The 12,981-nt window shown below is 43.3% G+C and overlaps 1 protein-coding gene across 11 annotated transcripts in view; it reads left to right on the forward strand.

The window, feature by feature from the left end:
• The window catches only part of LOC100867097 (uncharacterized), a 103,986-nt gene that overhangs the window by 81,664 nt on the left and 9,341 nt on the right, over positions 1 to 12,981 (forward strand). For all 11 annotated transcript variants that reach the window (XR_015291897.1, XR_015291899.1, XR_015291898.1 and 8 more), the window contains 3 exons: positions 4,002 to 4,165; positions 5,910 to 6,111; positions 12,564 to 12,946. Coding sequence is in view for 4 of the 11 variants with exons in the window: in XM_086907545.1 (XP_086763671.1) it covers positions 4,002 to 4,165; positions 5,910 to 6,111; positions 12,564 to 12,946 (749 nt within the window). In the remaining 7 variants the exon portion in view is untranslated. The remainder of the gene's footprint in view (positions 1 to 4,001; positions 4,166 to 5,909; positions 6,112 to 12,563; positions 12,947 to 12,981) is intronic.

Raw genomic sequence — 12,981 nt, forward strand, 5'->3', positions numbered from 1 at the left:
TCTCTCGTAACTCGCACGAGGTTTTGAAGGTTCGGGGGAGGGAAAGGGTTGACGCGATTTACCGTTCAAGTAAGCCGTGCACAAAGGGTTGGGGAAGCACGCGTTTCAGGGATTAATTTCGTGTTCGATATTTCGGGGGATCGGTGTTGGCTATTGGTTTTGTGTATCTTTTTTTTTTTTTCTTTTTTCGGGGAGGATTTTTAGCGGAGTTATTGCGGTCGAGGAGATTTGGTGGCTTTTTGTATTTGTGCCCTTGATACTCTTTTCGTCATTTATGGATTTTTTTAAAATATTATTCTCCTTCGATTCGAAATTCGAAATTGCGAATCAATTGCATGCTTTGGTGCCGTATGAATTTAAAAAAAAAAAGGAAAACGAGGAATCAAAACGGACAACGAATACACAGGAGAAAAAAAAAAAAAATATTAGAAAAATTCAACGCCGAAAGATACGCGATCTCTCGTAACGCTGAAGCATCGAGTCCGAGTTAAAAATAAAAGAAGAAGTGGGAGGAGGGCGAGCGAAGCATTGGAGGCACCGGCACACGTCCATCGGAATGGTCTCGGTGAAACGTCGAGCGAATCGACGTTAACCCGTCCAGGAATCGATTAGCCGCGTTGGTTGGCGGGTGCGAATATTTCGCATGCACGACGCACGGCGAAAAGCGCGACGGAATGAGCGAGTGTGCGGCGTGGCGCGCGTATTCCGGATGGAATGTTCCGCGTGTATTACGTATTCGTAAACAGGCCTCGATCGTCGAGGTATTGGGGATCGTGTGCGCGACACCCAGGGACCGGTGATTGCGTTATTGCGTAATTCCACCGCGTCTCGATATATATAATTCCACCGCCGCTCATTAGCGATCGTTCGCACTTTCTTACGCGTGACCCGCCTTTGGACGACGACTCTCCTATTCTCCCTCGTGAGAAAAGGTCTGAGACCTGGCTAGCCTTCTCGTTACATTCGTCTGGCATTTTTAACGCGAATAGACGCAGTTCTCGGTAACTTGGCCTACGGTGAAACTCCGTTTATCTGATTTCTTTCTTTTTTTTAATATCTAATTTCTTCACGATCAATTATTCGAACTTGAACTTGTGCGAGGGAAAAGTTATTTGTTACAGTGAAGGTGATTATTTATTTATCGTTTTCAAAGTATTAAAAAAAAAAAAAAGAAATGTATTAAATAATTATATATCGGAAAATGTTATTCTATTAATTTTTCGACCGAACTATATCGAGCAAAAAAAAAAAAAAAAAAAAAGATTCAACTTGACCTCGAGAGAATAAAAGCCCGCATCTCGAAGATAAAATCTCGAGAACGACTTTGTTCGATCGTTCGCAATCGTTCGATTCGAATTCCGCGCGCGTCCACGGGTAACGAACTTTCAAGCAGCTTAAGATCGTAAACGAGCGACGTATACGGATTCAATGCGTCCGTCAAGACAACGAGGTTAATCGCGAAAGACTTTCACGACGCTCGTTACTCGATCGCAAACTCGATACGAGCCACTTCCAATTGTTTTTATACCTTTATTCGACGCGTTTGAATCGTCGCGCCATCACTTTTTCTTCGACGAAATAACTTTCCTAGTATCTTAAAATTAAGAAAATTAAAAACCGAGACAGATTACGATTGTTGCAATCGCGCGACAATTTAAGCCTCGAACATCGACAGAACCCTTAATCCCCTCTCCTCTCGTCGTATCGCGGTCCAAATAAATAAAAAAAGGAGGCCAATTGCTCTATCGTGGCGAGAACACGAGCGGCCTTAAAGCGAGAAACAAGGCGAAAGCGAAAGAAAACGGTGTATAGAATGGAACGAGAAGGAGAATGAGACAGAGAGAGAGAGAGAGTGTGGGCAGAGCTGCAGGCTCATAGGCATGCAGAGGGTACATCGGTAGGCAGCCGACCGCTCTGTATACCGAATTCGAATCAATTGATTGGCTGTTGATTGGAAATTGAATTAGATCGGAATGTGCGTGTCTGCGTTGCGGTGGCGCGTCGTCGAAAGGGCAAAAGGGTGAGGGAAAGGGTGTGTAACAAGGGTGATCGGAGAGGGTTGGCTGGGGAGGGGAGGGAGGGAGGCCTGGCAAAGGGGGAGAAGAGGGGGCGAGTGGGTGGTTGGGAAAAGAGGGGAACGGCCGCGGATCTGGTGCTTCTGCGTTCGCCGTGTGCCCGGAATATCAATGCCAGCCACTTTTCGTCGCGACCGCTGTCGGACGAAAGCGTTTCTCTTTCTCTTCCTCCTCCTCCTCCTCCCTTCTTCGTCTCCTCGTCTCTCTCTCTCTCTCTCTCTCCTCTCGCCAAAGGCAGAGGCGGTGTGAGATTCCTCACGCGCGTGAACCGCCGCTTTTCACGCGTCTGACCTCCTCGACAGCGTGCCCGGAATCGCGGCTGTATCCGTCGTTCGCTCGTGCACGGATTTGCATCGATTAGCGGGGAAGCCGCGAAGAATATCGATTCGATGTGCGAGTTTTACGATGAAGGGAAAGGAGGGAAGGATATCGGAGAAGATATCGTTTAAAGACTGAGAAGAGAGAGTTTTGATTTTGAAGATTTTCTCGTGCAGAAAGGCGTGCAATAATGTTGAACGGGGTGGAAAAATTAAATGATTTTGTTTCTCCTTTTTTTTTTTTGAAAGAGAGAAGAAAAGAGATGGTACGTGCGTGATTTCGCATCCACGAGATCGAAAGTTTTTTTAAAAAAAAAAAAAACGTTGGGAGTTAAGATAAATTACGGTAACAAATGGAATATAAAATATGACGTACGAAGTTAATCTCGACGTCAAATCGTATCAGTGACATCACGGTCTTTATGATTTCCCGATTTGCAGTCGAGAAGATCGTTTGATTGATGGAGGGCGATGGAAATCTCGAACGAAACCACCGCGCCTTTTTATCCCTATCTGCTACCCTATTTGTCACTCCTAACATATTTTCCTATATTTTATTTCGAAAAAAATATTTTTATTCTGTTAAAATAAAATTATAGAATAAACATCCTTACCTCTTCCTTCTCGTCCAAACGAAATACATATCTTTGAAAAAAAAAAAAAAAAGAAAAAGAGAGAAAATTCGGATCGGCGAGAATTCGAAAGGAGGAGATCGGCGCGAGACACAAACGCGAGAGAAGGAAACAGTAGTAAAGTCCGTCGTTTCGACGGCAGAAATTACTCGATGGTACAGAAAAGTGGAAAGTAAGGTGGAAAGGGATGTCGAGACGCGCGATGACCGCAAGGAGAGCAGGTTTACGATCTTCTCCCGAACCGTGGCTGCTCGTCACGCGAGAGAAATGACGCGGGGTGACGGTGGGTCGGCGAGGGAGAAATAGAGGGCGAGAAAAAGAGAGAGAGAGAGAGAGAGAGGGTGTGGACGAAGCGGAGGGGCTCTCGTTTTCGTTCTGTTACGGGCTGCGTCGTAAAGCTGGGTTTATTTATGCGGCCCTCGTCGGTCGCCTCCTGCAGTAGGACGAAGGAGAGACGTGACAACGTGACGTGGTTACTCCATCGTCTACCTTGCTCTCTTCCAACCCTTATAGTTCGGTTATGTTCTTCCTGATAAACTTACGTTTATTTCGCCCTTGATGCCGGACTCTGCCTGACTGCTCTCGATATTCGTCAAAATGAAGTTCGTGATGTACCTTCTCCGGACCTAGGTCACTTTTCCTTCCCGATACGAATTTTAACGCTTCCTTCCTTCTTCTGATCCTTACTTTTTCTTTTTAAAGAAAAATAAAAAAAATGTTGATATACCTTACTGAAATTCGATACACGTAATCTCAATTATTCGTCGATTATCAATAAAATTTTCTAGACAAGAACACGACAAACTATACTTTCGTCGTAAGTTGTACAATTTGGTCTACTACTTTGGTGACCAGTTTATACATCACCCGCAACCCCAAAGCGGAGCCCCCTACGCCGTGCTCGCAAAGAACGGGGCAATTCGTTTGAGTTAGCCGAAGAAGGTAACCACTAAAAATGTATATTTAATGCTCTGTAGGCCGAACTGGCAGCGTTGAGGGATCGCAAGGCGGCTATGCTGGCGTTGAACGTCTCGACGCACAGACTGATCACCGATCTAGGTAACTCCGCCTCGTTGATCTTCACCGCGCTCAAGGATGGTGTGGCGGATCTGTATCGCGTCTGGGATGAAACCTTTCAAAAGTGAGTTTGAACAACGAACGAAAAACATATTGTTGAGATAATTAACCACAATATAATACAATTGCTCGAGACCTCTTGTCCCTCTGAGAGTTTCTTTCCCTTTCGAGGGAGGGTAGGACGAACGTTATCGAGTCTCGTAGAGGAATAGCTGGTTTAGGATCATTGACTGACCGTTCGCTGGCCGGTCGTGTGACGTTGGGCAAATATTATGAGAGGCAATGAAGCCTCGAAAGCAAACACGGCGGGAACCATGGACACCATAGGCAACGAAGGGCTCGAATCTTTGGGATTTCGACCCGTGTCACGGGATTACTAGTTTTAGCCGGGATCGCCGGTTTAATCTTGCACGTTTTTAAATCGATCGCGTGTCCAAATCGACTGTTGTTACTAAAAAAAAAAAAAAAAAAGTAAAAATCATGGTCACGCGAAAGAATCGCGAAAATTTTAATTAAATTTTAATCAATTCTTTCAATAATAATGAATAAACGAATAATCGATAATTCGTAAAATTAAATATTTCAAGGATCGTATGAAAAATTTCAATTGAAACGTATATTTACTTTCAAACATGTAGATGTTTATAAATAGCGAGTCAAGTGAATCACGAACCTTGAAATTGATACGTGTTCCAAGTGGGAGGCACGTGGTGGTTGACCACCATGCGCGTTTTAATTGCCGTATGAGCACTTGATTCCCCCGTCTGATAGGGGTTCTGACCCATGCAAAGGGGTTTACCAGTGACCCACTCGGCTTTTACAAAGGTCAATCCTATCCCTCGGACGGCTCTCCCCAGGAATTTCTATTCTTTGCACGAGCGCGCGACACTCTTCTCTATAACGTACAAATCGGCCGGTGTTACGCTTCATTTTTCCAATATGGCCATTTTCTTCTTCGTTTTGTCTCTTTTAAATTTTTAAAGAAACGTATTTTCCTGACCGCGTTAAATTTTTTCCCATTTTTATTCATTTTCGAATTATTCCGTCTTTCTTTTTTCTTTCTTTCTTATTAAAAAAAGGGGATTCTTTCGATCGATGTGGAAAAAAACCATTTTTCTCGGTTTCATTGGATGGCGCGAGCCTAGGGCTACGAGGATTGACCTAAAGTGTTTCTTATTTGCCGATACCGTCATCGGGGAGATCCGCTAATAATTTGACGTCTTACTGTTTGCCAAGAGGCTTTCGCCCTCGTTCCACTTTTTATTGTGTTGACTCGTCTCGCGATTTTTCCATTCAATTTCGTGGCTCGCTTTCACCGATTCCGAGAACTCGAGATAATCGATGTTTGTGGAGCATCGAGAAAAGTAGGTTTTTTTTTCGATAAATTACTAAATTCAGATCTACTTTATATTGCAATTTGTCCATTCATATACGTAATATTTTTTCGTCCAACATTTGTTCGATATTTACAAATTATTTTCTTCGTCCTATTTATGAAGGTTTTTCGAATAACTGCTTTATCTCTTTTTCAACGATTCAATTCTATCTTTTCTTTCAATTATCTGCAAAGTAATTCGTTTAACTTCAGGAACCAGTCCACCAGTTCTCATTTGCGCTTTATCCGGCAAAATTTTTCGAAATTCGTTATAGAAATGATTAATTAGAACAATGTTGTACAATTCGATCCAACTCGTGTATACAAAAATATTCTAGGCCTCGAGTTAACTTTGATCGAGTATCGTACTTTGAGCAAATCCTATCCTCGATATCCCCACCCACGATAACCTTGGCTAAACCGTATTTTGCAGAGGCAATCAACAATTGTGCGCTCTGCAAGCCGTCCAACAGTTCAGTATACGTTTGTCGGAGCTTCAGTGCGCTTTACGGAGGGATAAGGACACACTTGCAGTTTTGGACGTGGCCCTACAGGCAGGAGCCACTTCGGAGGTTGCTTCGTCTGTTCGTCACGTCGCAAGGTTGTTGTCCGAGAAACAAGACATCAGTTGTCAGGTAAGATGACACAGGTATTCTAACAAAAGCAGATCCAAATTATTCGAGGGAGGAAGGTTTCGTTGGAAAAGTTCACTACGTTTCGAAAAATTAACAGAAAAAATTTTCTATCAAAAATTGAAATTGTACGAATGAAAAATACCATCGGATATTTCTCGTTCGTTCGAATCAAATTAACTTCGCCTCGTCTTTTTCTTATTCTCAGTGACCTTCTTCTTACTTTTATGGCTACGACGAATCGTTCTTAGAAAACTTCCATTTTTAGAGTCCTATTCATTCGATAACGCGTTGTAAGCGTCGAGGAAACGAGTCGGGGCCGATAATCGTGGAGAATGGTTGGACAATAAAATTTTTCAGTGCCGCGTGAAGAGAGTAATTTCGCTAAAGCGGGGAAACATATCGTAACGTTTTTTTATTTTATCCGATTCTCATGTTGAGAAATCATTACCAAATTCACTTTACCATTTTTTACGTTATTTTTTTTCTTCGATATTCTTTATATATAGATAAGATACGTACGATCTTCGCGTTACGTTAAACGATCGTATCTCATCCATAACACACGTACAAAAGGGTAAAATTATCGTTGGATCGGTTAGAAAATCGCATTCCGTTACGTACGATACGAGCGACGATGGATAATATCGTTCGATCCCATTACCGTATGCACGTGTACGTATGTTACGTGTGACGATTAGAGGCACTGAGAAGACGGCTAAAAGAGAAGAATCGTGAGGGCCGACAAGGGCCGCTAAGTGCGCGCCGATCGATCGTTTTGCATCGTGATCCACGTCCTTCGCTTGGATAATGGTTATTCTCGGGTCCAACCTCGGGTCCTTTCTATCCTCCTCCTCTTTATTTTCTATCATACCTATTATCGTTTCCACGAAACTCCACGATGCATCAGCACCCTCCTATTCTTCCATCCGGTGCGGTGGATGAAAATTGCTTCGCATGACGGATGAATTTTCATTTTTCAATCTTGAAATTGCCAATCGTCATAAATTTATGATCTTTCGATTTTTTTTTTTTCTCTCTAATTTAAAAGAAGGAAGGGAGGAAATTGCAGAATTATTTCTGACGAATTTTTGACGAATCGACGATCTCGTGTTAATATCCATCGACGAGGAACGAAATCGTTTAGGCGATATTCCCACGGTATCCTTGATTTTCAATCGGTTAGATAGCTGGCAGCAATTATTCAACGTCGTTGGATGGGGTAACGGTTCCCGTGGGCATCACTTGTGTGCATAAAACCATTTCCCCGCTTAGATTGGCTGAGAGCGGAAGAACTCTAGGGATATGGCTCTCCTAAGGAAGACGAGATTATAAGGCGAATCATGTTTATTGGCTCGTCTTTTACTTCGCGCGAAACTTTTTTCTCCTACTCTCTGTTTTTTCTCTGCTCTTCCTTGTAAGAAGTAAAATCCGATGATGAATCCCTCTCCTCTCGAAAAGATTGAAAAACTATATTCGATGGATACGAATTATTACCCTTTTTACGTGCATTTGAAAAAATATTTTTCCTTATTACGGATCCCAGAATTTTCAAATTTTGTCTCGATCGAAAATTTTATCGTTTCGATCCACGTACATTTCCATTCGGCGAAACAATTAAACGTGCAAAGCGAACAACAAGAATCGAAGTTCAGGGGCGGAGTAATAAGGCGAGAACAATCAGGCGGAGCCAGTTATTCTAATCGCGTAACGGGGAGGAGGGAAGAAAAAAATGAGGGACGTAGACGTGGAAATATCGCGGGGCGGGTGGCACGTTTCTCTGACAAGCGGAACACGGCCAGGCCAATCGGAAGTCGTGATAACAAACCTGCCACCTGCTTCACCTCGAGCTACTTTTCTCCTTAAGTCCATAAAAGCGTGGAAGCCAGGCGCGAGACCGAGATTTACTCTATATGCAAATGCAAGACGGATATGGACGGAAATAGGGGGATGCGGTGGCGTTTAACCGAAACACGATATCGACAAGTGTCATCTGTCAAACGTACCCTCTAATCTGACCCCGTCTTTCCCCTCTTCCCGACTCCTTCCTCAAAGTATAGCTATTTATAGAGCGTGTCCCTCGTCCTCCTCCTCCTCCTCCTCCTCCTCTTCTTCTTCTTCGAAAATTTACGTTTATTAAGCGAGTTGTTTTTAAGTTTCTCCATATAGAACGAAATAGAACGAAAAGGGTGACATGGAGGAATCGAGAGAAGCCTTGGCTCGAGATATGGGGACCCCGATCCGGGGTCTACAAGCACGGATTCCTATAACCAATAATTAGGATTATTTGTATTTATCTTCTTTTCCACTATTTCTCTATCGATTCGTTTCTTCTCTCTATTTTTCCGTTACCAAATCTTCATTAAGCACGAAGCAAACATCCACTACCATCCACTAAACGAAAAAGCAACACGAGTTAACCTTGGCAATTTCCAATTGTCCCCGCGCTTATTTCGCCTGTCGGGAAGACGTATGGCCCGCGACACGATATTTTCACCCTAACAAAGCCAACCTGCTCCTAGCAACCCCCGCGAAAGGTTAGCAGCGCTCTTGCAACCGTTTCTTCCGCCAGCCATCTCCGTTTCCGTTCCGCGAGTATTCAAAGTCCCGTCAAGACGGAATAATCCGCTCGGTTTCGTCGATCTACGACACTCGTGGGGATAATTTCATGCACACCGTGTTACGTCTTTCTTTCTCCTATTATTTCCGACCCTTTACCGGGGAACAGCGTTACAAAGTGCTCGTCTTTCTTTTTTGAGAAAAGTGATCGCTTCTCGGGGGAAGGAGAGCGACGGATAATGGAAGAAGGAATTCCGATTGGAGCGATAAAATCAAATTGGGGATGAATAGTTCCATCATATAATTCGATAAGATTAATTGTAATTTTGTAATTAATTTTTATCTCCATCTTATTTTCGAACCTAATTTTATAATTTTCTTCGAACCACTCTATATTTTTCCCCTACCCGGGCACAAATATCCCATCTTCTCGAACTCGATTTCAATCCCTCTCCCCCCTGTTATTTATTTCAAACGAACGACATCGAATAGAAAAAGAGAGAGAGAGAGAAAAAAAGAACCTTTGGAAAATTCCTTTTCCAAGACACCACTTACGATACATTATTTAATCCTCAGATCAGAATCGGACCCGCATTGTTTTTAACCACGAACGAGACAAAAACATTAAATTCCCGTTGACCTTAGACCGAGAGAAATCCATAAATTTTGATAGGCGTTAAATAAAATATTGGCGAATAGGAGGCGGGCAGGGATAGGAGCGGGGGAGGGAAGGACGAAGATAGCGTGCGAGTTGGGAAGCTGTGTCTCGGCTACCTCGGCGACTCCCCAGGGAGCTCGGATCGTTAATCGGCCGAACGATTCCCTTTCGGCTCACGTACGGGAATGGGCCGTGGAATCAGCGTAAAAATACAAATTTAATATCGCTGCCGGTGAACTGGTCGACCAGTCGTAGCCGCCGGATATATACCGGTGTCGACGAGCGCCCACTTTCTACGCGGGCTAGAGATTAAGAGGCTTGGCTTGGTTGATTCGCACTTCCTGTCAAGAAGCACGACCAACGCTACAACGGTAGCTTCAACGGTAATCGTTTGCCTTGATGATCTTTGTGATCGTTATCGCGTTTCGCTGTCCTATCAACGCGAAATCAATTCGATTTTCGAATTTTCGATTGCGAAAACTCGACGAGTTTGGAGAATAAGTGAATTTCTATCTATAAATGTGATTATACATGATGATCTTTTTTTTTTACAATAAGAGGCGAACGTAGAAACATGGAAGCGAGAGGAAAAATGGAGTTGCTGTTTATCGTACAATTTCCATCGTATGGAACGTGGAAGCGTTCGTTTAAAAGTCGGCTCGAGGATCGGAGAGGTAACCGGAAATTTATGTAACGCGATATCTCAAATTAACAGGAGACAGGAAAAATTGCTCGGCTCGTTACACGGCCCAATTATCCCGGTAATACCCAGTTTTACTTTTCACGTGCAATAACTCAGACTCGCTTTTTAACCGCGTGAACCTTCCACGTACGTTAGGTTCACCTCTCCTAACGTTACGCTCGTCCGGCGAACGATTTTATCACGCGCCTCTCTCTTTCCCTCCTTGATCCACTTGCCCTTTAGATCGTTACATTAGTTTCATTCCCGTCGCCAAGTCCTAATTATAAGCCGTGATCGAATTAGATGGGTCTAATTATAAGATGGAATAGAAACAATTCGTAAGCTCGGACGGACAGCTCGATACACAACCGTGATGCGTAGTATATACATTCTGTGCTATATATCAAAGTGAAATATTGAACCCTCTCGTTCACGAGAGAACGCAAAAATAGTTAATCGTTCGAAGAGAACGTATTCGCAGATATTTATCGTAGCAGTTTGATCGTCGTAATAACCTATAAAGTATTATCGGTGCTTTCACTTTTTTTTTTGTTTTTACTATTAAAAGATACTCCATATATATAATACTCCTCCAACAAATCTTAATTACTTTTTACTTGACAATAATTCTAATTTAAAAAAGGAAACTACGTAAAACTAACGTAAAACTACGTATGCTCTTTGAAGTATAAGAAGATCGTAAAATAAAAACTCTGCATATAATCAGGATTCGCAACACGATTCGAAAAAAGATTGCAGCATCCGAAGCTGAAGCCAGAGAGGTCATCAAGTATCCCCGAGAAGAACTCGAATGTCCGTCACCTACTTACAAACGAACTCGAAGCAAACTCCATCGATGGCTGCAAACGAAATCGAACCATACCTCGCATTTCCAAAAAAAAAAAAAAAACCTAACCCTCCATCCGCCATGATGACACGCGATATATTCCAAGGTTAGTCGTGCCAGAATCAGAGAAAGAAAGAAACGAAGAGAGAGAGAGAGAGAGAGGAAGACGAGGGTGATATGGCCCTGTTACCGGGCCGCCCTACTAGACCGGAAATAAGGAATTCTCGCAGTTTTCTTCTACGTGATTGGTCCTTCGGGCAACGTGGATTCCGACTTCGAGACTCACTTCGTACCTACTATCCGTTATACAAGAGTATACCGACTTATATATAGGTTAGGTTGAAGGTTGCTACTTGGTATGCGGATCGCGCTTTTCATTACCGGAGCCTCTCTCCCTCCCTCCCCGTTCCCTCGTCGCTGCAACAGCCTAAACCAACCCTCTCTTTCGCCCACCCCCTCTGCTCCTCGCCTCTTCCTCTCCTCTCCTCTTCTTGCTCTCGCGTCTTCATCCTTGTTTCGCAATCCTCCGCACCCTATTTTTCTCTTTCCTCCTTTTTCGTCTTCTTTCTTCTTTTTTTTCTTTCTTTCTTTTTTTTTTTTTTTGAATGTTATTACCATTGGCTCCATCCGATATCAATGTTTCGTGTCGTGGGGATAACACCTTTCTTTCTTTCTTTCTTTCGTTGTATGTTCTTTCTTCGTTGGATTCATTTGTACGTTATGTATGATCGTGATACATATCGAGACACAATGCAAAGAATTTGAAGAGTTTGAAGAAAAATTTTTTATCCCTATTTTTTTTTTTTTTTTTTCCGTCGAGAGTCACTCGTCGAAAGTCGGTGGCAAAGTTAAGAGGAATCACAGTTAAGAACGTTTAACACGTCTCTCCTAGGATTTATTGATTCCAGGTCAAAAACACGTGACATAACCCTAATAAATCGTCGACTTCAACTCCAACACATATACTCGACGTCTCTCCATTGAGTATCGAAAGTATCGAAAATTTTTATCGAACATACATTGTTGAAAAATCTTAAAATTTCAGAGAGAAACAGCGACACAATACACGTTTCTCTGTGGAGTCTGCTTCCTTTCTTTCGCTCACCCGATCTCCGCCCCCTTCTTCCTTCGTATATAATCGTCTTATATGCCTTCCGGTTGCCCGCCGGCAATAACCAACACTGGATTATGCAATATTCGATATCGTATTCTCCCGGGGTGTATTTATACCTATCAGCGTCTCGTGATCTAATCAGTGGCACGGTTTAAGCACATCCTTTCCTGATTTTCTCCGCGATCGATCGCGGAACCAAAGATAATTTGTTATCTCGTTCGATCCGAATTTTAATTCGATTTAACCAAAACCGATTAAATTGGTTAATAAAACGAACGAATATATAAAACGTCAACCTGATTTTTGAAAACTTTATTTCAAATACTCGAACAATATTTAATCGTAGCAAATCTCGACCATTTGGGTTTAAACAATTGAATTATTCGCATAATTTACCACTCGAACCGTTAAAATTTCCCGTTTTATTATTCCTATACCCATGTTTACTTCTTTGTTGAGAAGTAAACGTAACGCCGTGATATAACGCAATTACATAATCCTCGGCGACAAAACCACGATTCTCTCTAAAGTGAAAGAGAGCGAACGAAGGAGGAGAAGCGAATGAAAGGGGAACTCGGGCGATTCTTGTTTGCAGAACGGGACGGTGGTGTTGAAAGACTCGAGCACGGAGGAAGTGGGCAGCGGGGTGTCGGGGAAATTCGGCGACTCGTCGCCGATCAGTCTGACCGAAGGTGGCTCGCTGTCCGACAGCGGGATCTCCGACAGTGGAAGCGAGCAAGAGTTGAGCGAGCGGGAGAGAAGATTGGCCGCCCTTCGACGATTGACCCGCAGCTTGGAGAGTCAGCTGGCGCCCGGAAGCGAGGCCCTGGTCGAGCTGCTGAAACGTGTCGAGGACGCGGAAACGGAACTAAGGGATCTTCAGAAGCAGTGCAGAGAATTGATCGTACGCACAGCCGCCAGTGTCGAGGCGAGAGCTGCCAAGAGGACGAGCGGCAACCAGGTTCATCATTTCGTCGAGTGAGTACCGTTTTTTCCTTCTTCTTTCTTTTCTT

The sequence above is a fragment of the Apis florea genome, unplaced genomic scaffold (assembly GCF_048593485.1).
Source record: "Apis florea isolate Af1SG1 unplaced genomic scaffold, ASM4859348v1 contig_2897_pilon, whole genome shotgun sequence".
NCBI classification, from domain to species: Eukaryota; Metazoa; Arthropoda; class Insecta; order Hymenoptera; family Apidae; genus Apis; species Apis florea.